Source organism: Toxorhynchites rutilus, chromosome 3 (assembly GCF_029784135.1).
Source record: "Toxorhynchites rutilus septentrionalis strain SRP chromosome 3, ASM2978413v1, whole genome shotgun sequence".
In the NCBI taxonomy this organism is placed as follows: Eukaryota; Metazoa; Arthropoda; class Insecta; order Diptera; family Culicidae; genus Toxorhynchites; species Toxorhynchites rutilus.
The window spans coordinates 76750702-76777350 of record NC_073746.1 but is presented as its reverse complement, the minus strand read 5'-3'; the positions used below and the strand labels follow the sequence as shown (position 1 = coordinate 76777350).

The following is a 26649-nucleotide window of genomic DNA, read 5'->3' as shown; positions in this document are numbered from 1 at the left end:
TCGTTCGATTTTGTGGCTAGCTCAAGATTTGCGTTAGTTGGCGTGGATGTTGGTTTCTCCGGTGATTTTTCGAGGATTGCAGTTTGTGTATTCACCGTATTTAAATGTTGTTCCTCGTCGTCCAACAATGCGTCCGAAGTCTCCGAAACGTTATGGCTGTCGGAAATGTCAGAACTGGAATCAAAACTCTCGTCGCGGTCTGAAGCATCACTTTGGCCGCTCTCACAGCAGCTGCTACTATCGCTGACTTCCATGTCCTTGTCTTCCGGACGCATCGAGGTTTCGCCGGCTTCTCCATTATGAGACAATTCGTCGTGGTCACTATCGGAGCTGCTGGTGGCTCGCACGTATTTGCCTTCCATGATCCAAGATTGGATGCGAACTCGTAACCTATAATATCCAAGTTATATCACAATATTAGAAATCTCTCTTGATCGAGGGCTTTTAACAGAGCTAGTAGTTATCGTCAATCAATCAGATTATGTTTTTGTGGCAACCTCCGTGGTCTACCATTGAGGGTGAATGTCAACTACCTCGCAATCGTTACAATCATCTTAAATCTTTATTTCAGTGATGAATGATGCGATCGAGGGTGAAATCAACCCTCCTCGCGATTTTCTGGAGTCATCCCGACTCCGTATTTTTTTCTGTGGTAACCCCCGCGGTCTACCAACGAGGGTGAAAACAGACCACCTCGTATATGATCAGTTCAAATCATGCTTCCTGGAGTCATCCCGACCAATCCAGTGTTTCTTCTATGGTAACCTCCGCGGTCTACCAACGAGGGTGAAAACAAACCACCTCGTATATGATCAGGCATAATCATGTTTTCTGGAGTCATATCGACCGATCCAGAGATAAAATATGCTGAATCATCACATTGAATACGAATTTTCTATTCTCAGAAATACGCAAATAACCTTACTTTGTTATAAGATGTCTTTCTGAGCGTGACCCCAGTGATCCCCGTAAATAACTTTTTTAAATTGATTTTCTTATAGTCAAATTAGCCATAATTGGTCTCCTGGAAGGATCGCCAAAATGTGTGTCCTGAATTTACTACGGGAATCACTGGGTCAATTGGAGCTTAATATTGCACTCTTAACTCGTGCTCAGTTGAGTATCGAAAGAGGACTTGTCAATCAAGTGCCCGACCACGGAGGAAGCGTGTTGCCAGATGTGATATTAATTCCTTTCCATAAAGTGATGCCAGATGCTAACTGAGCTACTCTCATTGACCCCTCACAAAACAAAAAATAACATAGTTTTGATAATCACGTATTATATAGAGAGGAATTTGTTCTTTCAAATTCCGTCAACAAACATTTTTTATGTTTGCCCCAGAAAGAATGACAAACAAATGAAAAGAGTGTGTTTTTTGGGAAAAAATATCAATAACTTTGAGCGAAGTTGAGATATTGACAAGTCCTGCATCGCAAAATCTTTGTATTAGTAAGTTCTAAAAGTCTTCTCAAAACAGTTTGTATGTAGAAATTGACATATAAAAGTTAGAGAAAAAAAACAGTTTTTTTCATGGTGACCCTAGTGTAACATGGAAAAAAGGCGCTGTATCGGTTATTTCAAGAGATAGAAAAAAAACTTTGCTCAACAAAGATGTCTCAAATAGCTAGAACTACAACATTGTCGAACTATGTTTAGCTCTATCTATAAAGATAAGAAAGTTAGATTTTTTTTATTTCATCGACAATTTTGGTCACCCTATTTTTGATAACATAAAAATGAGCGCTCTATCGTATGTTACAACTTTGTCGAAGACAGTTTTTGTCTAGAGAATGACTGTCGAGCTCTAAATGCTAACTTCCACTTAAATATCTATAACATCTATCTGACGACATTCAATGGCTGAAATGAATCTAAATTGAAATAAAATGAATAATCACCACCGAATCTTGCTTTTCAGTGCGTAAAATAAACAAGCACCCTCACGTTTGTAGTTCTGAGTTCTAATGTAGGTGTCGCATGAGCTGATTCAGCTTTGCGTAAATTCGTCAATTGTGATTGAGTTGTTATATGAAATAGTGATTTTTGCTTTTCTTTTTACGACGCGTGAGACAGGGATACCAGGTGATTTTATCAAATGTCTTCACATGGTTCGGAAAATGTCTTCAAATGTCTTCACAATCATTTCGGAGGAAACTAAAATTCGTAACTTACTTTTGAACAAAGTTTGATAGCTTATTCAATGCTTATTCTTATTGTCATTGTTATGTAGCGTATTTCATTAAACTTACCTTGAGGTTTTGAAGTTTGTTTCGAAAAAAGCGAGTGAATGACTCCGAGACAAAAGTCTCCGTTGATTACTAAGAAAAAAAGTAACCAAGTAGACTGATATACAAAAGTTAGCAAATGATACTGAGACAAAAGCATTACTTCTTTTGACGACATTTTCGGTTGTCGTTTGATTAAAAATGTTGATTCCCACGAAAAACTACCCTATGCAAAATATCAGCTCAATCGGACTTCATTTACTAGTGTCGCACAGTCGTCAAATTTTGAGTTTTTTGAAAACCGAAAATCGAAAAACACTTTACTTTTGTCATCGTGAAATTTTTGATTGTTTGTTTCCCTGAGGCTTCAGATTACAAGGTTCATTCGCCTCTACCCATGAATAAAGCCTAATTGAAGATTAATATATCCGGGTTTGAACCACGAACGATCGCTTAGTGAGAAAACATGAATTTTCTAGTGTCAATTTAAAAAAATATATTTTGAGCGAGATGAATTGCGCCAGATTAGCTAGTGTTTCATAAACTTTTTCAGCTTGTCTATGGTGAGATTGAAATCGATTTACCATGAAAAACAAATTTACCAAAAGTTTTTCTATCGAGCATCGAGTGTCGACCCAAGGTAGCCCAATTCTAAAAAAGAATAGATCATTTTTGCATAAACTTGAAGGTTTTATATAGCATAGTTAAGATTAAGACGCGTAGAAGTATACCCTAAGGTGGGCCAACTTGCTAAAACCACTCTTCAGCCATCTTGGAAATCTACTGTGTTTTGTTTGTAAACAAAACACAATACGCTTGTGCCGGAGCTCGCTCGTGATCAGTCTGTCTCTTTCACGCTTCAAGGAAATAATTCCCCTTCTGCTTTCTTCCGTACTGTTTTCATATACCGCTCCACTAACCAACTTAGTGACGAAACGGCCTCACCTAGTACCATAGACCCGTCTTGGTTAAGATGTTACGATTCAGAACAAATGTATTCTTTTTTTTTGTGTACAGATATAAAATCAGAACGAACAAAACGTTTTTACACTTTTCCAAAAGCGTATAAATTCACATAAAAGAGAAACTGCAAAATCTAATATCTTTTCAGTGTAGAATTTTGGTAACCGATTCCGCCGACAGCCCTTCACTGGGCAAAGCTTTCAGCGTACGTGACTTTCGTGAAAAGCTCCCCCGTATTGCGCAAGACGTCCGAATATTTGACAACTTTCGGCTAGGTTTTCTTCACTTTTCAGCTGATATTTTTCGTGTTTCTAGAAGTCCTTTTGTGCGCTACGAATTTTGTGAAATTTCTGCATCATACTCTATCCGGGAAAACGTAAAACATTACCAAATCGACGCCGAACCGCGCAATACAGCCAGGCACGCTTAAGTTATAACAAAACCGCTCCGGAAAACATTGTAAAGCAACTACTCAAAACAAAGCGCTCCTCGGCTTCCTCGGTAGCCTGCGACTTTTCTTATTCCTGCGCCCAGTGTTTCAAAAACCCGGTCAAAATTTGCGTCGTAAAGATGGATCTGTTGAAAAAAATGATGGGCCTAGACGGTCACAAGGATGACGACGACGACAAGAGGTGCGGTATATTTGCTTGTTCTTTGCTATTTTTTTTCCTTTCTCTATATTCACTTTCTATGAAAATTCATGCTGCACAACTGTTCAAAACAAGATACTTTCGCTCAAGGCTAAAATTGTTTTTATTACACAATATTTTGTGAGGGGGTGGAAAATTGTGTTGGTGCGAGATTTGGGTGTTTGACTTTCAATCAATTTTCGTGCGGCTGCTCCCGGTGTTTCACAACAAAGTTTTAAGAAGACGAGAGATGGAAAATTATATTTTTTCATGTTCCGTCTAATCGTGTTTATGATAATCGAATAATTTTTGGAACAATCACTCCAATGTCATGGATGCAAATTATGTTTCCCTGTGGCTGTTGCCTTCATGCTGTGAAACAAAACAAAATGATTTTGATATTTGAATATGAAATTTGTATTCCCTGTTCAAAGAAACAACCGCATTCATATAGAATAAGCAGATGAATCGAAAAAAAACCTTTAATTTTCAACGTGTTCAATTTCAATTTTCAAAAAATCGATCCGACAAGGATCGATTCAGTGAAGATCGATTCTTTGGTTTAATCAGTGGATCGATTCCTACGCCATTTGGAAAATCGATTCGATAAGATCGATCTTTTTATAAAGATCGCCCAATCCTAATCTGAACACTAATTTGCGTTCCACTATATCTTATTGTTATAACACAAAATTATCTTCAGATACAATTATTGTAAGAAATTATTTTACCACATAAAAAAACAAAGTTTTTCATTTACATTGAACTATAATTTGATTTGCAGAAAGAAATTTTCATTCATAATTTTTGTATGAAAAATGTTTATTTTGCTTGAAAATTCATTATTATCTTTGACGCTCATTAACTCGTAAAACGAAGTTCAATGTCATGTCGTTCATCTCGTTTTCACCGCGAAGTGTACGCGGGAATATGATAATATACCTTTTTCATTAAATAAATACCAATAACGCCTTAAAATACATGTAGGGTAGATAGGGGCAATATGGTCCCCCTAAGAACGAAACATCCTGAATCATGCATGAACATTTATAAATTATGCTACATGTTAAAACCTCACGATTTGAAACCTTATTGATCGATGTACATTGTATGAAAATGCTTTAGAAAAGATTCATGATGAAAATTTACACTTTTAAAAATGTATTCCATTTTCGTCGATCGAGAGCACTACGGGGCAAAATGGGCCACCATGCGGGGCAATATGACCATGCTGGTTGATTCAATCATTTAAGCATGTTTTCGCTGGGAAATAACGTAACAAGTTCATATAACGAAAGTTTATTCTATGATCGTTATTCCGTGCTCAGCGCTCAGCTGAAGTTATAGCGCTTTTCTGCCTTTTTTCCCGCATTGTTAGAATTTTGGAATTTCTGGTCTGTACCTGTTGAATGAAGATAATAATTTTTAGTTCAATTCGTTTTCCTATTGATAAAAAATAGTTACTGGAATCACTGATGTCTCATCCACGTTGAATTGCCTTACTGGTGGAATGTCGTATTTCTGCTGTACGTCCTCCAGTAAATCGTAGAATTTCCCGACTGCAACGCGATTGAATCCTTGTGCCCTGGTGGCGGAGATTGCTTTTGGTGTCCAAAGTGAGAGTTGTGGATGGCGCTCTCCAAAACCAGCCAACTAATCCATTCCGGCTAATTGCTTTTGGCTATTGAAAGTGTGAGAAATGCCATCTTTCGGCCAAATCGTACGCCAGCTTCCGGATTTCTTTCGCCGTAACACTGTAGAACCGTTGTTCCATAGAGAGAATATAATCTACGAGCTAAGAGAATTCCGTCGTTAAAACATTACTAAATGATCCGAGTTGCTGGAGCAGCAAAGGATCTGCGCAACGTAAATAACGTTTGAGTATTTCTCGCGGGACACAATGCACTAAGGCTGCCGCGCTCAAGCTGGTCTGTGACCACTTTATACGTTCGGATGTTCTGATATAATTCCGCACCATGATTCCACATCTAGTTATTTCCAACTATGTTTACAAATGTTGACAGCAGTATTTACTGGTTATGTTGAAGAAATACCTGGTCATAATGCCCAAGCAGCTATGCCCATTCCGCTCCGTACGTTTACGCTCAATGAAAATAAACCGTTCTTTTACATGAAACAGCAAAGCAGTGGAAATGTTCAGAAATAATACCAGTACGAATTGATATAAAGAAAAGAGTAGTAAATTTCAGTATGAAGCGTACAGAGCTTATTTCGTTGATTGCTTTTTTATATGGTTTTCGTGATTATCAGTTAGTGTGAGATTTCCTTCAATATCTTTATAAAACAGTTGAATTTAAATACGGTTTTGACAGAGATACTGGAGTAGATTATTTCTAACATAATTGTTTGACAAAATAAGTGTCATTGGTTCAATAACAAGCCCAAACGAAGGGCGGCCCATTTCGCCCCGCCTGGTCATATTGCTCCTATCTACCCTACATTTGAAAAATCATCTGACATCCCTGGTAAGCCAATGCTGTACTATCTTGTTTCTAGTCAGCAGCTCACACTGTGTGAACGGACAAGGCGAGTCAACCAATCGCCAAGCGAGTTTACCGGCCCAGTAGCTGCTCACTGTCAAGTTGGCTGCGGTTAAAGTTTGAGTTTTTTGGAAATAGAAAAATTACCCAAGAGTAGAGTAATGGAAATCGGGGTTTTCGAAAATAATTTGTTGAAGTCAAATGTTTTCAAATTGCATGAAACGTCGAGATCTACTGTCATCTCGAAGGAAAATTTTTGCCAAAAATCAACACTCTGGTACTTAATTTTTTTTCGGAATATGTAACGTAACGTATGGTTATGAGTGCCAATAAAATAGCTATCTCGATTTTTCATTAGGAACTTGCTGCGAAATGTTGATTTGCACGATAACATACCCAAAGCAAAATATTAGCTCAATCGGACTTCATTTACTAGTGTCGCAGACGTTAAAATTTGAGGTTTTTGAAAATCAAAAAATCACCGAAAATCAGGGGTTTTCAAAAGAATTTTTTGATGCCAAATGTCTTAAAATTGCATGACTCGTCAAGGTTTACTTACTGATATCTCTAAAAAAAATTTGTGAAAAAAAAACTTTTTTTAGCACTTGGTCGTTTTTCCGCCTGAAAAGTCGATTTTTGACCATTTTTTTTAGATAACCGTAAATCTCGACGTGCCATGCAATTTTAAGACATTTTGCATAAGTTTTTTTTGAAAACTTCGAGTTCCGGTGATTTTTCGACTTTCAAAAAACTCAAACTTTGACCGCTTTGCGCCACTCTCCCTTAAGTTCGATTGAGCTGAAATTTTGCATAGGGCGTTTTTTCAAGGCGGTGAACATTTTGTACGGGGTAACTTTTTGAAATTTTAAGATCGATTTTTTTCCATTACATACTGTACACCCAGATGCTGACGAAGCCTCAGTGTCTCTTCATGGATGATGGAACTTACGTCAAGGCGGACTTCCGGCAGCTTCCGGGGCTACTGCCCTTCATCGCGCAGCACAAGATTGAAGGGAGGGAGGAGGTTCTGGGGGTAACTTTCAAAGTTTGCCTAAAAAAACAGGAAGTGGGTTATATCTATGGTATAACCGCAAGGGTGACGTAGGACTATCGTTGATTTAGAGATCATTTGTTTGAAGTTGAATCTGAATTCATTCTGAATGAATGAATATTTGGGGGACTTCGAAAACGAGAGCGTTACGTTGGAGGCACAAGGTTTTATGCATAAAATATTGGATACGGAAATATCCTACTGATGGGGAAGAATAATCTTCAGAAGCTATCCTGTTAATTGCGATTGATTGAAAAATCACAAAACCAAATGTATTTGGTCACAGTGTTACATGGATAGAAAACATTAAAATAAACTCTTTCATATGAATGTAATTTTAAATTCCTAGAGGAACTGGCAGATTATTTTCAGTAACGATTAGATATTTCCACATTTTCCTCGATACTGGAAGCCCACCAGTGGTTAATGCTAACTCGATAACCATCTGTTAATAGCACTTGATTGAAACATATTTGGTCACAGTGTTACATGGATAGAAAACATTCAAATAAACTCTTTCACATGAATGTATTTTTAAATTCCTAGAGGAACTGGCAAATTATTTTCCGGATCTTTCTCGATCCAAACGGAAAGAATTCCGTGCGTGTATGTGTGTGTGTAGCGGCTGCTTCGAGATCTTCCCGGGGAACCGTTTGTAGCATCACTCTCCTCCTGATGGATTCCCTTCTGGCCTAAGGTGCACAAACAGGCTCTTGGTGACACCGTTCATCCGCGCTTTCATGATAAATGAAGAGCTTCGCCACAACAGCGACAACATGCTCCAATCGCTGTTCAATTAGAACTGAGTGGATTTCCGAGCGGCGCTCGCTTATATACCGATTGGTGATTTCAATAGCCTATTTTGAAAGCAAATTTAAGACTATTGAAACAAGTTTTTGGATCAGAAAGTAACAAGTATAGAACGCGTAGACATTTTATCTTTCGAATGAAGTGTTTATCATACCATTTCGTTTTTAGGGATTTGTTTAGGAGCTATTAACACTCAAAATCTCGGTCTCCGGCGTAACGCTTTCGTTTTCGAAACTTTGATTTTACACCCCGGTATAGAAATGAAAGACGTAGTCCTACGTCAATACATGATTTGGCAAGCGATCTGGTCATGTGACAAATTGAGTGCGCCGTTCGTGACTACCGGGATTGTAAACGGGCAGATCTTCCTTAAGGAGTGTCTACAGAAGCATCTGCTACCTCAATTGAAGTAACACGAGGGCCCTACGATCTTCAGGCCGGACCTAGCTTCGTGCCACTATTCAAAAGTTGTCCTGGAGTGGTACGATGCCAACGGGGTCTCTTTCGTACCTAAGGACATGACCCACCCTCCAGGCCCATCGAAAAATGCTGGGCTACTATAAAGCAGAAACGGAAGCATCCCAAGGAGGTCAAATCTGAGGAAGGCATGAAGTAAAAGTAGGATGAAGATGTTGCAGCCAGATGTTATACAGAACCGTATGAGTGTAGTTAAGCATAAGGTGCAAGCATACGGTTATGGTGTTGAAGTTTAATGGAATAAATATGCCAAAAGCTTACTAATGGGTTATATATTATTGTCTGAAAGTTTGAAAAGGATCGGTCAACTAGCTAATTTTTTACAACGTTTTTTCCGTGATACAATTTGATGTGGGACATCCTTTGTGTGAGACTTTCTATCATATCAATGACGACCATCTGTAATTTCGTTACTCCAAGCCCTGTTCAGTCATGGCCAGAGCTCCGATAAATCTATCCACTGTTATGCTTCTATAAAGTATGCCCGCTCCCAAGTAAATTTTCCTTTTCTCAAAAACTGAAAACATATTTTTCCGCTCTCTTCCGAATACAGGAAGAAAAAACCGGTGGTTAAGGATGAATTCCGGAAACCAATTTGGGTGGAAGAATATGACAGCGATGATGATCTCTTTGACAACCAGAAAATCTACGGTGTCCAAATTTTCACCAACCCGCTCGAGATACAGAAACATTTCGAGCATCAGATCCAGGAGATGATGAAAAGCCTGGAGGAGTACGATGGTAAGCAAACAAGTTTCCACCAAATGTGTTTAATTTCCAATACTAATCTGAGGTATACACCGTGTGTTGTAGAAACCTTTAAGAGTTTCGATCACGATTTGAAGCAGGATTTTTTGAAGCCCGGTTTTGAGGAGGAAATTAAGAAGGAACTAAAGAAGGAAAAACTGCTTGATACTGACCTGGATGGAGAGTAAGTACAGCAGAGTAAACCGACGAGACCGAATAATTTGAACGCAATTTACTTCCACAGAATTTACCCGGACCAACTGCACACTCTGCTGCAACGTATTTCCCCAGATCTGAAGGATCTTTTACCCAAGAAGCGGACCCAGGATGTCCACTCTAAGGGTGAACCGAAACTAAAGCTTACCGACGAGCAAAAGATCATGGACTGGATTCACGGCTATAAAGAATCGGACCCGTTGCCACCGGTGCGCTCTCGTGCGCCTCGCAAGATGCCATCGCAACGTTTCCACGATGGAATTTTTGAAGGAACATTCCAAGGACCGCGTATGTTCGGCCAGAGTATCATCTCGCAAACCATCCGGAAACCCGACGGGGTGAGTAAATATTTCACAAGAAACAATGAACATCTAATGTTATGACTCATTTGCACAGACCTATGAAACACGTAAAACCGTTCGCGATTCGGAAGGGCACACCAAGACCACTATAACACGTTCGACCAGTGATGGGAACAAGGAATCCATAACAACATACGGCGACGAAGGTGGGCCTTCATCGACGAAACCATTTATGGACGATGGTTTGCCAGAAACTGGCACCAAGAGTGATTCGGTTGCTCACACCTTGCTCGTCATGAACCAGAACGACCGCAAGCATCTCTTCGCTAAGAATGGTTACGTTCTCCCAAGGAACCTCTGGTGACTTCAAGCGCAGACAAACCGTAATGAGCTAACTACACTACTAGTAGATCATCGGTTCAATTTTCATTACTCTTATTATACATACTTCCCATCTCCCCGGAATTCCGCACCAGCGGAAACGGGTCCAGTTTCGTCGTTTAGCGAGCCAAATATGTGTGTAGTAGTAGTAGTAGTAGTAGAAACATCCCACTCGATTAACAAGTGTGACGATATTCTTACAAATAATCTCTATCACTATCCTATCAATGATCACGTCTATGATAATGATGATGCAGCTGAACAGCTAACGATGCAGAATCCTTTGACAACAGAAAACATCAATAGCAATACCGAGTGTCCTGCTGTTTTACATTTGCTCTTGAGTAACATAATTCTAGCTTTAGTAACGTTTAGTTTAAGTAGTGTTCATGTCTTATTTTCATTGTACAACCACGCGAAGGAAGCCGCCGCCGGTCAGCAGGAGGGAAAGACAGTTGAGCGATGCAGTATTACGAGCAATTGGCGAAGGAACGTACCGTCGGTATGTCTATTATGAAAATCGGTCAATCTGTCCAACTATTGTCGACCTGTACACGCTTCTCTAGCCGGAAGACATTCGTGTTTGTGATATTTTTTTACGTTAGACAGTTATCGATGCGTCCCATCGAATAAGTTTGCTCTTAGTACTAATAATTTTAGCTGATCGTGGTTGCGATCTGGGTGTGACCCGGGGTACCGTACACAGGAGGCAAGAGACTAAAAAATTCTGGAAGCGAAAAGATGATGATGATGATATGAGAGGGTTGGGTGAACGCGCGTGTTTTTAGGTAGATGTTTTTTGAAAACTTGTGAGAAAGAGACAAAGTAACTGTATATTTTTTTACTTCATAAGGTTTTTTTTTATTGATTCATAGTTTTTTTTAACAGGAAAATTTTGAGTAACAAATAGCTCGAAGGCAATGAAAATCATCTAATCTCCCCATACATATATACATATATGGATAGTAAACTACCAAAACTGTGCATGTAAGCATGCAACAATCTATCGTAACTCCCCTTAAACCATGAGAGATACAAAATATATTATGGAATATTACAAAGCAACCTTAACTCGTCTCTCTTCGCTGTGTCCAGCGTGAGTATCACTGCCCATGTTACGAAAAATGGATTCACCCTAGATACTTTGCTAGTCTATGGTGACAATGTTTCTAATTTATGATGACAAGAGACGGACAACTACACCCCCTAGTCAAACCGAGTTTGAGTGCACTAGCAAAACAGACATTACTGAAAATCAAACACCGGCTAGAAAAATTGTCCGATTGGAAGCCCATATCAGGGAATTGCGTTGGAAGCGGTTACGTTGGTGCAGTAAATAAAGTAGATGTGCCAACCTCAATGATGGGTGAGGTTAAGAATGCCATCAAACAGTTTAAGAACAACAAATCATCTTGAAAAGATGGCAACAAAGCAAAACTTATTAAAATGAGCCCGGAGAAGTTGATCAACTGTCTGCATCGACTGATTGTCAGAATTTGGGAATCAGAACAGCTGCCGAAGGAGTGGAAACATGGAGTTATTATCCCTATCTTCAAGAAAGACGACAAACTAGACTGTGAAAAGTTTCGTGCAATCACCGTCTTGAATGTCGCCTACAAAGTGCTTTTCCAAATCATCTTCCGTCGTCTATCGCCACATACAAACATATTCGTGGGATGTTATCAGGTCGGTCTACTACTGACCAGATCTTCATCTTGCGGTAGATCCGCCAGACATGCCGTGAGATTCCCAATGCACCATCTATTCATCGACTTCGAAGCCGCATATGATTCAATAACACGAAAAATGCTATGGAGAATCATGGACGAAAACGGCTTCCACGGGAAGCTGTCAAGACTGATTGAGGCTACGATGGATAGAATACAGTGCTATTTGCGAGTATCGGATGGATTATCTGGTTCATTCGAGTCCCGCAGGGAGCTTCGTCAAGGTAATGGTCTCTCTTGCCTGCTATTCAACATTGCGCTAGAGGTTGTTATGAGACTAGCGGCGTTTAACTTGCGTGGTACGATTCTCAGTAGATTCAGTCAATTCATCTACTTCGGTGATGACGTAGACATTGTCGGCAGACCATTTCAGATGGTAGCTGAACATTACATCAGATTTAAGTACGAAGGAGAGAGAGTTGGACTGAGAATCAATGCGTCTAAAACCCAATTGATACCGGCCGTGAGATTCCGAGACGCATCATCTACCATGCGAATGGAGCATAAATTTATGCATAACTTAAGAACTAATCAAGCAAACAGAATCAAATTTGGCATGTGGAGAATTTAGGGGGGAAGAAACGTTTTTAAGGTGGTTTAACACTCCTCCTACCTCTCTAAAAGGGGAGGGGGTGGGGCTGCCATACGAATGAAACGCAAATTTCTGCATAACTCGAGAACTAATCCTGCAAATGGAAACAAATCTGGCTTATGGATGTTTTAGGGGGCAATAAATGTTTCTATGGTGGTTTAACACTCCTCCCCTTCTCCAAAGAGGGACGGGAGTGGCTGAATAACTCGAGAACTAATCAAGCAAATGGAATCATACTTGGCATACAGAGGTTTAAGGGATAGATAAACGTTTTCTATGGTGGTTCGACACTGCGCTCCCCTCTCTCAGGGGAGGCTGCCATACAAATGAAACACAAATTTCTGAATAACTCAAGAACTAATCAAGTATACTCTGAAGGAAAATGGGATATTCGGAAAATTCAATTCGCATATGTTCTATAATTATAGTGACAAGCGTTGTTTGTCTATTTGATGTTTGCGCTGAAGAAATTGATCTCTGTTCGCAAGTTGAAATGGATATTAATGTGATAAAACGTGTGGTACCTCGGTATTCGGATTCTATTTGCTGACCACTGATTAAACACGTGTTGTTCGTTCGATAGTCCAGTATATTCTGATTCTCTATTATTATACATAGCAAGGCCTACTCATATTAGATTGCACATCTCCTTTTTTTTATATAATGTTTTTGAATCATATTTCAGTCAACCTAATCAAATCATTTATACAATAAAATTGTTAAATCTCGCAGGTAGTCTTCTCGTTTTATAATGATCACTTAACTCTACATTATCAAATCCCTGGAAAGTTTCTTCATCTGATGAAATGATTCTCTCAGCTTGATCTTCTGCTTGCATTGTTTCAACTGCAGGTGTCAATACATATGGCATTATTGAACCATTGCTGGATGTCGATGGTGCTGTGTCCTCTTCTGAACCTGCAGTGGTAATTGATGTAGTTGCTGCTTCTGTAAATGGAGGGATAAATCTTTTCAAATGTGCGACATTTCTTTGAAATGTTTTTCCTGTATCTTGATCCTGTATTGTAGCTCTCGGACCAGCGCGATCCAGCACAGTGTATTTAGCTGTATTGAACGTTGTGGCTAATTTGTTGGATGGTAAACGATTTTCCATTAACACAGTATCTCCCTTCTGGATGTCTGAAACCTGAGCATGACGCCTTCTGTCCTCCCTTATTTTCCCTTTTTCTTTATTGATTTTGTCCAAATCTCGATACTCTGATGATGGAGGTGTAGTTTCAATATCCTCGATTGAAGGCAACTTGGATCTGATCGTACGACCGAAACACATTTCAGTTGGAGTTTTACCGGTTGTTGAATGAGGAGTTGTATAGTACATTAGTAAATAATCATTCAAGTCTTTCTTCCAATCTCGTTTCAATGCGTAACTGATCTGTAGCCGCTTCAAGAGTGACCTGTTTTGTCTCTCTACCAACCCATTTTCTTGAGGCCAATATGGCGCGGTATGATTTAGTACAATCCCGTTTAATTTGCAAAATTCTCCAAACTCTTTTCCAATGAATTGTCTGGCATTGTCAAGCGTTATTGTCCTTGGATATCCTAGTCTCGTGAATATTTTGGCTAACTTTTCAACAGTATCACGAGAATTTATTCTTGACATAACTTCTACTTCTTTGTATCTACTGAAATAGTCGACTATTACCAGCAAGTACTCTCCGGATGGCAAAGGACCCATGAAATCGATTGCAACGTCTATCCAGGGTTTTGTTGGCAATTCTCGTCTGCTCATCGGGAGCGGTTTATTTGGCATTCCGACTAACTGGCAACCTTCACAGCATGAAACATAATCCTTTGCCTCGCGATCCATGCCTGGCCACCAGGCGCGATCTCTTAATCGTCTTTTCATGATTGATTCCCCAGGATGGCCTTCATGAGCGAGCTGCAGCATGCGTTGACGAAGTTCCCGAGGTACAACAAGTTTATTCCCTCTTACAATTGTGTCTTCAATTAAACCCAATTCATTCCGGAACGGTTCATACGACTTCACTAAAACGTTGCTCCAGTTTCCTGATACGAGTGAATCTCGAACAGCTTTGAGTTCGAGGTCTGTTCTTGTAGCGTTCTCAATCTCTCCTACGTCCACCGCTACTGATTCCTGTACCGCTAGAACTAAAAAATGATTGTCCTTCTCGAATTCAACAGGATCCTCTGCTATCACCAGTCTAGAGAGCGAGTCAGCAATATTATCAGAACCTTTCCTATATTTCACAGTGTATTTGAAGGATTGAAGCCTCAACACCCATCGTTCAATTCGAGCACAAGGCGTGGATGAAGGCGAAAATATGGTTTCCAACGGCTTATGGTCGGTCTCTAATTCAAATTCTCTACCGATGAGATAAACTGAAAATTTTTCGACTGCCCATACCAGTGCAAGCGCCTCCTTTTCCGTTTGGCAATATCGTTTCTCGGTTATGGTTAGACTTTTGCTTGCATAGCTTACAATCTGTGGATTAGCATCCGTTCTTCCTTCAAACTGAACAAGCACTGCACCTAGAGCCACTGGAGAAGCATCAGCTATAACTCGAGTTCTCAAAGAATTATTGAAAAATGAAAGCGTTTTTACATTAGCAATCATGCTTTTCAAAAGGTCAAAGCTGCTTTGATGTTTTCTTTCCCATGTAAACCTATTATTTTTGCATATAAGCTGCCTTAGAGGTTCCGTTATTGTAGCTAAATCAGGAATAAATTTTCCCACGTATGTTACTAGACCCAAGAAGCTTCTAACTTCTTCAGAGTTTCTTGGTTCGCGAAACTTTTGCAGTGCTTCAATTTTACTTTTAGTTGGCTTAATTCCTTCCGATGAAATCAGATGACCCAGAAACTCGATTTGTTTGACTTTGAAAATACATTTGTCCTTGTTTAGCAATATGTTCCTGCTTTCCAGAACATGGAGCACTTTCTTCAACGCTGCATCATGTTCTGCATCAGTGTCTCCCGAGACGATTATGTCATCTATATAATTTACAACATTATCACATTCCGATAGAATATGTTCCAAAATTTTCTGGAACATTTCTGGAGCACAGGAAATGCCAAACATTAGGCGTTTATATCTGAATAATCCTTTATGACAAATGAAGGTTGTTATATATCGTGATGATTCTTCCAGTTCTATCTGAGAAATTGAAGTAAAATACAATTTTATGAACATACTAAGTATATATAAAAATGCACAATTCATATAGTAGATATTCCCGAAATGTTTGACTATTTTACTACTATTATTATTATTACTCTTTAAGAGTTCTTACTTGGTGAAAGGCATCTTTGATGTCTAATCGACTAAAGAATCTTGCTGATTTGAATTGAGGCAGAAAATCTTCAAACGTAGGCATCACATGGTATTCTCTCTGAATTGCTTGATTTGGTCTTCGCATATCCACACAAAGCCGAAGATCGCCGTTATCTTTCACAATGGTTACCAATGGTGATACCCAAGGCGATGGACCCGATACAGGTTCGATGATGTCGCGTATCAACAGTTCATTTAATTTCTCTTCGATCCGACTGAGTAACGCAATAGGAGGACGACGAGCTCTTTGAACTATTGGAGTGATGTCTTGATTAACAGGAATCCTTACTCGAACATTTTTCATCTTAGGAAATGGTCGATTCGCTATAGGAACTACCGCGTTGATTGATTGTTCAGGATTCGTAAATCCAATTTTCAGCACTCCTAAGCACTTTGCAGTTTCTTTTCCAAGTAGTGACTGCAAACCGCCTTCCACAACATAGAACATTGCGATTGTTTCAAATTTACTGCTTCCTGATTCTACTGTAATGGTTGCTTCAAACACATTCACTATCTTCAACGGCTTTGCTTCTCGACCATATCCCCGAAGAATTGTATTAGGAACTTGTTGTGGAATCCAGCTTCTTAATCCTTGTTTCTTCATATATTTCCAGGTTGCATCGTCGATAATATTCTTTGAACTACCTGAATCAATTAACACCTGGATCAACACTCCTCCAATCTTAGTCCATAAAAATTCGTCGCCATCACCGATGTTAAAAATGAAACTTTCTGATTCATTTAGATGAGGTTTTTCTTCTTCCACGATAGCACGGACATTTCCATATCTGGTTCGCTTCTCTGGACGATGCACCGATGGTCCTTCGTATCGCCGTTTGAAATTTTGTACTGATCGACATACTTTTGCATAATGACCTATCTTGTGACACTTTTCACATTTCCTTCCACGGGCCGGACATTCACGGTCAGTTGCATGGTGATTAAGCAGTCCACAACGATAGCAGGTAATACGGTTATGTTTTATTGAATTGTTGAGTTTGTTGATTCGTTCAACGTTATCAGTTGTAGTTAATGGCGCGTTTTCAAATCCAGGTCCCGCAATTGTTTTCGCTTGTTGTTTAATCGATTCGAACGAGTTCACCATTCGTGTGAGTTGTGAAAGCGTCACTTTTTCTTCATGTAACAACTTTTCTCTCAGTTCCGTTGGTGCATAGTATATTACCTTATCAATAATCCTTAATTCCCGACTCTCTACACTCGTGTTCCCAAAATCACATCGTTTCGCCTGTTCCGAACATCGCATCAAGAATTTTGACAACGTTTCGCAAGATCCATCCTGAGTAGTTGCGGGTATTAATTTACAAAATTCATTCCGTTCAAATGAATCGTGTTGCTTCGGCAAAAAGTGTTGATCGAGTTTTTCAATTGCTATTTTGTAAGGGTCGATTCCTCGTTCCTTGTCTTCCTCGACATCCGCTCCATCAATAGAATAGAATAGATCCTGTAACTCTAAACCTCCCTTTGCTAGCAATATGTTCTTCAGCCTGGATGCGTTTCTCTCTTCACTTGCAGCTACAATGACTTCAAAATTCCTTTTCCACCTTATCCATTCTTTCCGGGTTAATGTTTCGGGAAGATGATTGAATTTGAAAGGATTTATATTCCAATTTTCCATTTCCGATAATTTCCGCTCTGAAAAAAAAAATAATGCACAACAGTGGTGGTTGTCAAGGTAACTAATGAAAGCTGTTGAATTTAAAACATTTTTTTTTTTTTTTTTTTTTTTTTTCGATCTAGGCAAGCCTTCTTTTTTTTTTTTTTTTTTTTTCACTCATTGGTTTTCCATGCTCTTGGCAACAGATTTTGTTTTTCGTTTTTCCTTGCTACTAGCAACGGAGTGTCCTGCATGATGCAGTGGATCTTTTTTTTTTTTTTTTTTTTTTTTTTTAACTCAGGCTTTTACGCCTTTCCCTGCTTTTAGCAGCGGAGTGTCCTGCTTAACGCAGTGGATCCTGATCGTATCAGATAATCTTTTCGATTTCTTATGACTTACCAACTTTTCAATCAAGTCCGATTAATCCTCGTCGCCAGATGTGGTACCTCGGTATTCGGATTCTATTTGCTGACCACTGATTAAACACGTGTTGTTCGTTCGATAGTCCAGTATATTCTGATTCTCTATTATTATACATAGCAAGGCCTACTCATATTAGATTGCACAAAACGCACTCCTATATCTTCTTCTATCTATATAAATAAACATGAATCACCGAATGTGTTGATAAGTGCAAAACTTCAGGAAGGAATTGTCCGATTTAGGGCTGTCTTCATTCTATCCTATTTTCTGTATCAAACATTTACTCCATGTCACGGAGAAACATGTTTGTTTGGCACCATAGGTCATAATAATAACCTTGCCGATATCGCCTATTATGCCTCAAAGTAATATCCCACCTTGTATGCATATACTTGGTGCACATACACACGCACGGTACCCAGCATCGCCCTTTTGGCATACCAACAGTAATGAATCAGTGATTCGGCTTATCAGAGCGCGTTGGGTGAATCCTCGGTAATAGAGGTCACACACACCCCTATTCTGTATTTCGATCAATTCGAAATATTTCGTACGACTTAATAAAATTCCATTCTGTATTACGTTCGAGTTGTTTTTGCATTTCGTTCGATCTGTTTCTCTTCGAAAATTCAACGAGCAAAACGTTCGAAATAGAGAATGCGAAATTATAACTCGAACGTAATAACGGTTTCGAACGAAATGGAAATCCGTCGGAATACAAAATAGGGCTGACAATGTTATTTGCAAGTCGTTGAAAAATCGTGAACGAGAATTGTGTCTGAAAATAGTTTGATATTATAATGACGAGTTTTGATAGAAGTAATAAGAATTTTATAGTAGAAGGTAATGTTAAAGGGTAGAAAAAAATGTTTCCTGTAGAAAACGCTCATAAGACCGGTTGTCCTCTACGGGCACGAAACGTGGACAATGCTCGAAGAGGATCTGCGATCACTCGGAGTCTTTGAACGACGTGTGTTAAGAACCATCTTCGGTGGTGTACAGAACGGATACGAACGAAGGTTGACGAGTCTGCCTTTTTCGAAAATGTTCGAATCAAGTCTTTCGAACGAATGTCCGCGGATACTCTGTGCTCGCCAGATCCTTCTCCATTTGGTCCAACCACCTGGCTTGCTGTGTTATCCATCGTTTCGTAGCCGCCGATGAACAACATTCTTACTGGATAGTTGTCCGATATTCTTGCAACATGTCCTGTCCAGCGTATCCTTCAATCTTTGGCTATTTTATGAATACTGGATTCACCGGTGAGTTATGAGTTCACAATGGGCCCTATTATAGAAATCGAATCGAGGATTCGATACAATCACTATCACTATCACACCGAGTAAAATCTGGAATTATAGAAATCGAGGAAAACAGCTCGATTCGTTACTCTGCTCGAATGTCAGTGGCCATGCTAAAATATTTTGAAACGAGTTTGAAATGTTTCACAAAGCACTATAGAAAGGATGCCAAATCTTTTTTTGAAACATCTGCTATGAAAATCATAAATATCTATATTTCCAAACGTGTTAATATGGTTATGTTTTGGAGAAAACCGTTATTACCTCGACGTATGAAGCTTAATAGACGTAATGCATGCATGGATGTGTAATAAAAACGACATCATGGAACAATTTGCTTTACAAAAATATACACCCTTATTCTTGTTAACGGCCGTATCTGCTTTCGTTCGAACGCTCTGATTCGAACACGTTCGGAGAAGGTATCATTGGTTTCGTTCGAACCTGGCTGAACGAATCCACTTTCGAATGTAAACACTGTTGGTGTTACCAGATGTGTTTCGAAATTTAAATCTTATCTAGGGAAGTTGAATTGTCAAATCGCTGCAAAGAATCAATGTCGCCGTCTGCAAAATAAATAGTTGTAAAGAAACAAAGAAAAACAAACGATGTATGTTTCACTTTGTTTTAAGTGCGATAGTTTTCAAAATTTTATTTGAATTGATAAAAGCTGTTCATCAGACAGTGAGAAATGAGTTTTCATTGATAGTTTTAGTTTTTGAAATGTGTATTTTTCCCGTCGCAGTTGTAATGAAGCAAAGATAAACAAACGATATGTGTTTCACTTTGTTTTAAGTGTGATTTTTATTTTATATTTTATTTGAATTAATAAAAACTGTTTATCGAATAGGGAGAAATCAAAGTTCATTGATAATTTTAGTTTTTGAAATGTGTATTTTTCCCGTCGCAGTTGTAATGAAGCAAAGATAAACAAACGATTTGTGTTTCACTTTATTCTAAGTGCGATTTTTGTTTTAAATTTTATTTGAATTGATAAAAGCTGTTCATCAGACCGTGAGAAATGAATTTTCATTGATAATTTCAGTTTTTGAAATGTGTATTTTCCCCGCTACAAAAGAGCGTTTGTTTTGTATGAAAGATTTCAAGAGGATTATATTTTTTAAAATCCGAATGTCACCAATGGTTTTGCCGATTGTACAAATTCGACTTCTTTACAGATCGTTGGTTTATTTCTTTTTCTAGATCCGTGTTGATAAATTGGTGGAAATCGAGTGACTTGCTTGTGCAGTTGAAATTGTTGTTCTCAAGGCAAAAGATGGATACTGTTATGCTGGGTTATGTCGCAATGATGGAAGACAACACCCCCTCTTTGAGAATGAGTAGAAGTAACCTTAGAAAGAAAACCAACATCATGAATTTATCAACAACACAGTAAGAATGATCAATTCTTAGAGCTAGATGATTTATTATAAGACATTTTAATTTTTGATTTTCAGATTCAAGAAGAACTTTCGTTTGAATAAAACAGCATTTCGATACATTGTACAAGAGATAAAAAATGAATTTCCACGTCAAAAGAAAGGCGGTCTATCGGTGACTGATAAACTTGCTGTCTGCTTGCGTTTTTTCGCAGAAGGGAGCTATCAACATGGTGCTAGCAAGGACTACGATGTGGCTATAGCCCAGTCAACGTTTTCCAAAGTTCTCGACGAGATGTTGATTATTTTGGAAAGGAAGATTTGCACCAAATGGATAAATTTCGAAATGACACAACAAGAAATGAGGGAAGCAAAGCGATTTTTTTTATGAAAAATCGGGAATTCCGGGCGTTATTATGTGTGTAGATGGCACGCATGTTAAAATTATTCCGCCAATTGCAGACCGGAATCTATTTTATAATAGGAAAGGGTTCTATAGTCTGAATACTATGATAGTAAGTTGATTGTTATTTGAATTTTTCAATAATATCCTTTCTTGTTAAAAACGTAAATTTTTATACAGATATGTGATCACACCCAACGTATTCGATTCGTTGATGCAAGCTTCCAGGGGTCTAATCACGACTCTCATATTTGGAGTTTGAGTTCAGCAAGAGCACGTTTACAGGAAATGCATAGGAATGGTGACACAAATACCAAAATTTTGGGTACTTTACAAGAATAACATTGATGTACATAATTTACAATCATTTTTCTGTTATTTTGCAGGTGATGCCGGTTATCCTTCCGAGCCGTGGTTGCTCACGCCTTATCGAGCTCCAGAACTAGAAAGTCCAGAAAGCGAATTTAACAGCAAGCATGTTTTAGCAAGGGGGATAATAGAGCGAACGATTGGAGTTCTAAAAAATCGATTTCGATGTATCCTTGGTGCTCGTCAGCTCCATTATACGCCTACCAAAGCGGCAAAAATTATCAGTGTTTGCTGTGCCCTGCACAATATATGTTTATATTTTAAGAACGACAATGATGAGGTTCAGTCAACTGAATAGATGTTTTAAAGTGTCGAATTCCTATATTCTAGATTTTATATACCCTTCATATATATGTTAAATATTTACAAATAAATATTTCCTTCACTGACGAAAACATTAATTTACATAGTATAGTTTAAAACACATTCAATTATATTTATTATCGTGAAATATTACATCGAAAAACGCATGATTTATTCAAGTTGAGGTAAATTCTATAGTTTTCCATCATTGCAGCATAACAGTATCCATTATTTGTCTTGAGAACTGATTCAAATCGTATAACTTGCATATTCTAAGTTGTATATAAAGTTGGATTAAATCACACTCGTTTGTAACGTGGATTAAATTATACATCGTATATATCTAAAATTGTATAAAATGGGAAAACCCGATTTTATTTATCATGATATGACTAAATCGTAATTCGATAAAACAAACATCGGTTTTATGATATTCTTGAATGGCGTTAACGTTCGCTGTGGAACTTTTGCCGTCTCAACGTATGCATTAACTAGGGTCATTCATTAATACTTGGTTGAGATTTCTATGCCGAATAACACGCCTTGAATGTACTCTGGAGTGGCAAGCTCTAGAATACGCGTGACCACAGCAAACCGGAAGAATTTTCTTTGACGAAAAATCCCCCGGCCAGAACGGGAATCGAACCCGAACACCCGGCATTATAGTATGGGATATATAAATAAATTTCTCAACCACTCTGCAGACTGCCTATTGGACTCAGGAGTGTGGGATTGGATCCACGTTTCATCCATTGTCACAAAACGTAGAACGAAGTCAACTCAATTTCGCTTCAACAATGCCAAACCGACTATTGAATCATCAACTCGCCGCTGTTTTTGTCAGCAAACGCGGCACCCACCAAAAACAATATTTGATCCAAATACAATGTTTTTCTGTTTTCATTTTCTATACGAATACTCAGGTAGAACTTAAACAACAGTAGCAACGATCCTGACCACCTACATTCTTGTACCAGCGCCATAACGTATCACATGTTGAAAACATTAACAAGTTGGACCACAAACATGCACCGAGTCACCAACTACCACCTAGTCAGTGACGTGATATCTCACATGTTGATGTTAGCATTACTTATTTAACGTGTGTTGTTGTTCATTGACTTGACCGATCTAGGACAATAGGCCACTTTGTTTAATATAAGTAGCATTGAAAAGTGAACTGTATCTTTATAGCTCAGACAGGAAATAAAAATGATTCTTAGTTTGTCAATCGAACTGTGTAGTTTTAACTCGATCAGGTTCGTCACTAATGCTATCAAAGCTTTGAACAATCAGAAAACCATAACGGCGACACGAATCAAAATGAAATCTTCAGCATCTTATTAAAAATTATAACAAACACTAGTACTTGTATATTTTATAAGACACTACAAAGAATCGATTTTTGGTACTCTGAAAGATTGGTGTTCGAATTTTATATTTATCAAAGCAATAAGTAGACCTTACATAAATGTAGTTTTGAAATTATGTATTTTTTATTTGCATGTGATAATTTCTCACGAAGGTACAACCTTATTTAAATTTTCGATATCGCACTTCTAATTTTTCGAGTAGTTTTTAACTATTACATTCGAAAATGTAATATATTCACATTACAATATATACTTTTAAAATTCATGTCATTAAATTACAACATAGCTTAGCATTCACATTACATTACATTCACATTTGTTTTAAAATCGAAATGTCTATTGTAGACGGCTTAATTCCATCTCAAGAATCCTTTTTTTAATTTTCAGTTTTTCCAGATTAATTCTCTCTAATTCCAGATTGTGCCTCTGATTTTCCATCAGCACATTGTTGATAGTTTCGTTTATGTTCTCTAACTGTTTCGAAATCTGTCTGTTATAATGAACCAAATCAGCAGTTTTTTTTTCAAAGCATTTTAGAATATTGGTGACCGAGTCATGAAACGTTGCTTGGTTTTGCACTTGTGTCTCCAGCAATGTGTGCATTGATGTCCTCCTCTTCTTCGATGTATGCGTCTCATTATTCTCATTGGCTCTATCCTCCGGAATTCGATTATCTTCAATCGACGCAGATTCCCCACTGTCATGAATTGATTGATTTGCGCTAGGTTCTAGCCCGAAACTGCAAGTGTCGGCTATGCCCTCAACTGCTGGAGCAAGTCCTGCAAGAACAACAACTCGTTCCTCCAGCGCAGTAAGTTCAATAAACTTACTAGGACCCCCACCTGTAGCAAATTGCTCGCGACGGTTGTGGGCTAGCTTGCGTTTCGTGTTCGATTTCCAATCGAACCAGACCTGCAAAAAAACTGGTTTAGAGAAACGAATATAAATACAGAACTTTGAATGTATCTACCTTTTTCCACGCAGTTGAATCTTTAGTTGGTGGCCCAAGACTGTTCAACTCGGCTGCCACAGAATTCCAGTAGGGAGAAGCATTGCATTTCGCGAAACCCTTCGCGATATCCGGCTGCTCTTCCAAGAGATCAACCAGTCGGCTGTATTGATCCTTGTTTGTGCTTTTGGATTTCGATGGTTTCGACCTAAACAGTCCGATGGGAATAAAATGATTAGGTTAAAATAAAAAAAAATGAATGGCTTAAAACATTGTTCACTTACATTGTTCTATCCAGGTTCTGTTTCGTCTAGGTTTTAGAGTTGAAATATTCTATTGGAAATGTCTTTCTTTCTGCTTCTACAGCAATTTTTCACTGTAATTCAAATAAACATTAAAGCACATCACATAGAATTTCAGAATTAAACATAAAAGAAAATGAACTTTTACATACCACATCACCTGAATAAACCACAAAAACGTAAACATCGATTGAATTTTCTTCTACGCTTCGTCTGATTCGCAACCCAACATTAACGTTTGACTGACAGGCGAAAAAACACTTTCGTACGAAAACAAGGATAGGACAATTCGTTCGAACGAACGATGTTCGAAAGTTCGAATGGATAGATTTCTTTCGTACGAAACCAAGGATACGAATGAGGCATACTTTCGAACGTTTTCTATTCGTACGAAAACAAGAATAAGGGTGATAATTATTAGAAAATGAACTTTCTCATGTATTTTCACAACTGTTGTTTTTAAGTTCAACTTACAATTAATAAAATGATTATATATTGCGGAATCCACCAACTTGTAAACTGCGCGGGTTGAAGTCCTAACCTAGATTCAATTTCTGAATTAATTACGGACAACGATATATTTTAGTTGTTATCTTACGCTTCCTGATATGCAAATATACAAATATGCGACAACTGTAAATATTTACAAACTAGCGATAATTCACTGCTTGTTAATAAACCAATTCAATTTAACTCGTAACTATTGCGGGATTTTTTTGCACCACCTCGTGAAGTTTGTTCTTATTCATTTATGTTACTTCTTTTTCATCTTCAACCGTCATTTTTCCTGTCACCTACATGACCCACTTTTTGGCAGGGTCTGTTAACGACGTTCTTGCAGTGAACAGGGTGACCAGTGATTCCAGGAGTCACGGCAACAGGGCCCAATATTTCAAGTAGGCTAGAAATATTGTGGCACGGATAAAACATCATGGGTATAAAAGTCTCACAGAGAAAAGCATAATTTTATTATAAATGTAATTTATTTTTTTCGCTTTTCGGCATTTGTTCTGAGGTCAATGTGGGCGAAGTCCTTATTTAACGAGGATAAGGAATAATGGCGGGCCTAAGTCGCCAAGATGACTCGATTCGAGTCGGCCGCCGACCCGACTGAAGCGGCTCAGATAATCCTTTGTGGGCCTTTGTTTGCTCTCAGCCACCATAACAAGGAAGTATATTAATCTTGTACTTTATGCAAAAATATATAAGTTCAAACTTTTTCTAAAAGAATTTTAATGTTTAGTGAATCTGTTCACGAATCCTAAGTCGAATGAAATATTTCGAATCGATCAACCTCAGGCCTCCTGCCCCCTTCGCACGTAACGTAATTTGTGCACGACGTCTTAAGGCTGGTTTAGAGCTCTCGTGAACGTGAACTAACACTTTTTTGTTAATAATTTATCAGTTCATATGTAAAACGCGGGAAAACCACCTTGGAACGATATGAAGAAACATTTTTTAGTTGAAAAACATATTTAAATACAATCCATATTGATAAAAAGAGATTAATTTCAATATTTCACTACGATTTTGAATTTTCATCGTGAAATAGAGATGTTGGTGAATTCAACAAAGTTCGCCGGTTTCGGTGAACGTGAACGCGAAAACAGTGGTGAAATAGTTCCCCGTTCCATGTTTTAAGGCTGGTTTAAAGTTCCCGTGAACGTGAACTTGAACAGGTGGTGGAATCAGAGGGGTCCTATGCGGCCATCTTTTTGTAGCCAGCATTGAAATCATAACCTGAAATTAAAAATGAAATGTTCCTCGCGATCCTGCAGCAGAGATTTTAATTGCAAATCGCCAAGAAGGCTTCCGGATAGTTATCCAAACATTGCTTGCCAAATGAAAGTATCCAACGAAATCAAACATTAACATATATGACTACACACAGTGAACAATAGAGAACCCCCCGAGCGCGAGCCCTGCTTTATGCTGCCTACGCTCAATTTGTATTGGTTGGAATAGGGTTGCCAGAGCCCCGGTCGTAGTGACATATTTTTTTTATCTCATTTATTTATTTATTAGGATCATTAGCATTTTATCTGTAACAGAGCCGGGTTTTTATCGTGTACATGTACATATGTTAATGTTCCTATAAATTGTAAATTACAAAGTAGTAGTAGTAGCCATTTAGGCGTTAGGTTTTCTATTCCAATACATTATGGTAAATTACACTGTAGTAGCTATTTAGGGGTAAGGGTATTCTATCTGTTCTTCCAGTGTTTAGCAGACCGGACAGCGGAGACATTTGATATTGATCATTGTTGGGTTATTTATAGAACAGCAGCCCGATGT

At 38.4% G+C, this 26649-nt stretch overlaps 3 protein-coding genes and 1 long non-coding RNA gene across 6 annotated transcripts; 2 read left to right on the top strand and 2 right to left on the bottom strand.

Moving 5' to 3' along the window:
• The first annotated feature begins 3430 nt into the window (after positions 1–3430).
• LOC129776242 (uncharacterized) lies at positions 3431–11376 on the top strand. Its single transcript, XM_055781780.1, has 5 exons — positions 3431–3823; positions 9213–9400; positions 9473–9590; positions 9651–9960; positions 10019–11376. Exons 1-5 carry the CDS (start codon positions 3762–3764, stop codon positions 10286–10288), a joined length of 948 nt encoding a protein of 315 aa, XP_055637755.1. The 5' UTR covers positions 3431–3761; the 3' UTR covers positions 10289–11376.
• Positions 4411–25089, bottom strand: LOC129776246 (uncharacterized). The gene is made up of 4 exons (XR_008743069.1): positions 24953–25089; positions 24829–24895; positions 5285–5615; positions 4411–5222 (listed from the first exon to the last, which is right to left on the bottom strand). It is a non-coding gene; the product is annotated as an uncharacterized LOC129776246 (long non-coding RNA).
• On the top strand, positions 19635–21822 carry LOC129776244 (putative nuclease HARBI1). Of its 2 annotated transcripts, XR_008743068.1 has the most exons (4): positions 19635–20668; positions 20734–21170; positions 21239–21383; positions 21445–21822. XR_008743068.1 is itself a non-coding variant. In XM_055781783.1 (3 exons), the coding sequence occupies exons 1-3, from the start codon at positions 21072–21074 to the stop codon at positions 21723–21725; spliced, it is 525 nt and encodes a 174-aa protein (XP_055637758.1). In that variant the 5' UTR covers positions 19635–21071; the 3' UTR covers positions 21726–21822. The 2 variants fall into 2 exon arrangements, 1 of the variants encoding a protein (XP_055637758.1); XM_055781783.1 differs by having other exon boundaries at positions 19635–21170.
• Positions 21654–24754, bottom strand: LOC129776243 (uncharacterized). 2 transcript variants are annotated; one of them, XM_055781782.1, is made up of 4 exons: positions 24507–24754; positions 24337–24428; positions 24074–24260; positions 21654–24015 (listed from the first exon to the last, which is right to left on the bottom strand). In XM_055781782.1, coding segments are annotated over exons 2-4 (765 nt in total). In that variant the 5' UTR covers positions 24339–24428; positions 24507–24754; the 3' UTR covers positions 21654–23439. The 2 variants fall into 2 exon arrangements, with proteins under 2 accessions (XP_055637757.1, XP_055637756.1); XM_055781781.1 differs by having other exon boundaries at positions 24337–24754.
• Positions 25090–26649: the final 1560 nt, after the last annotated feature.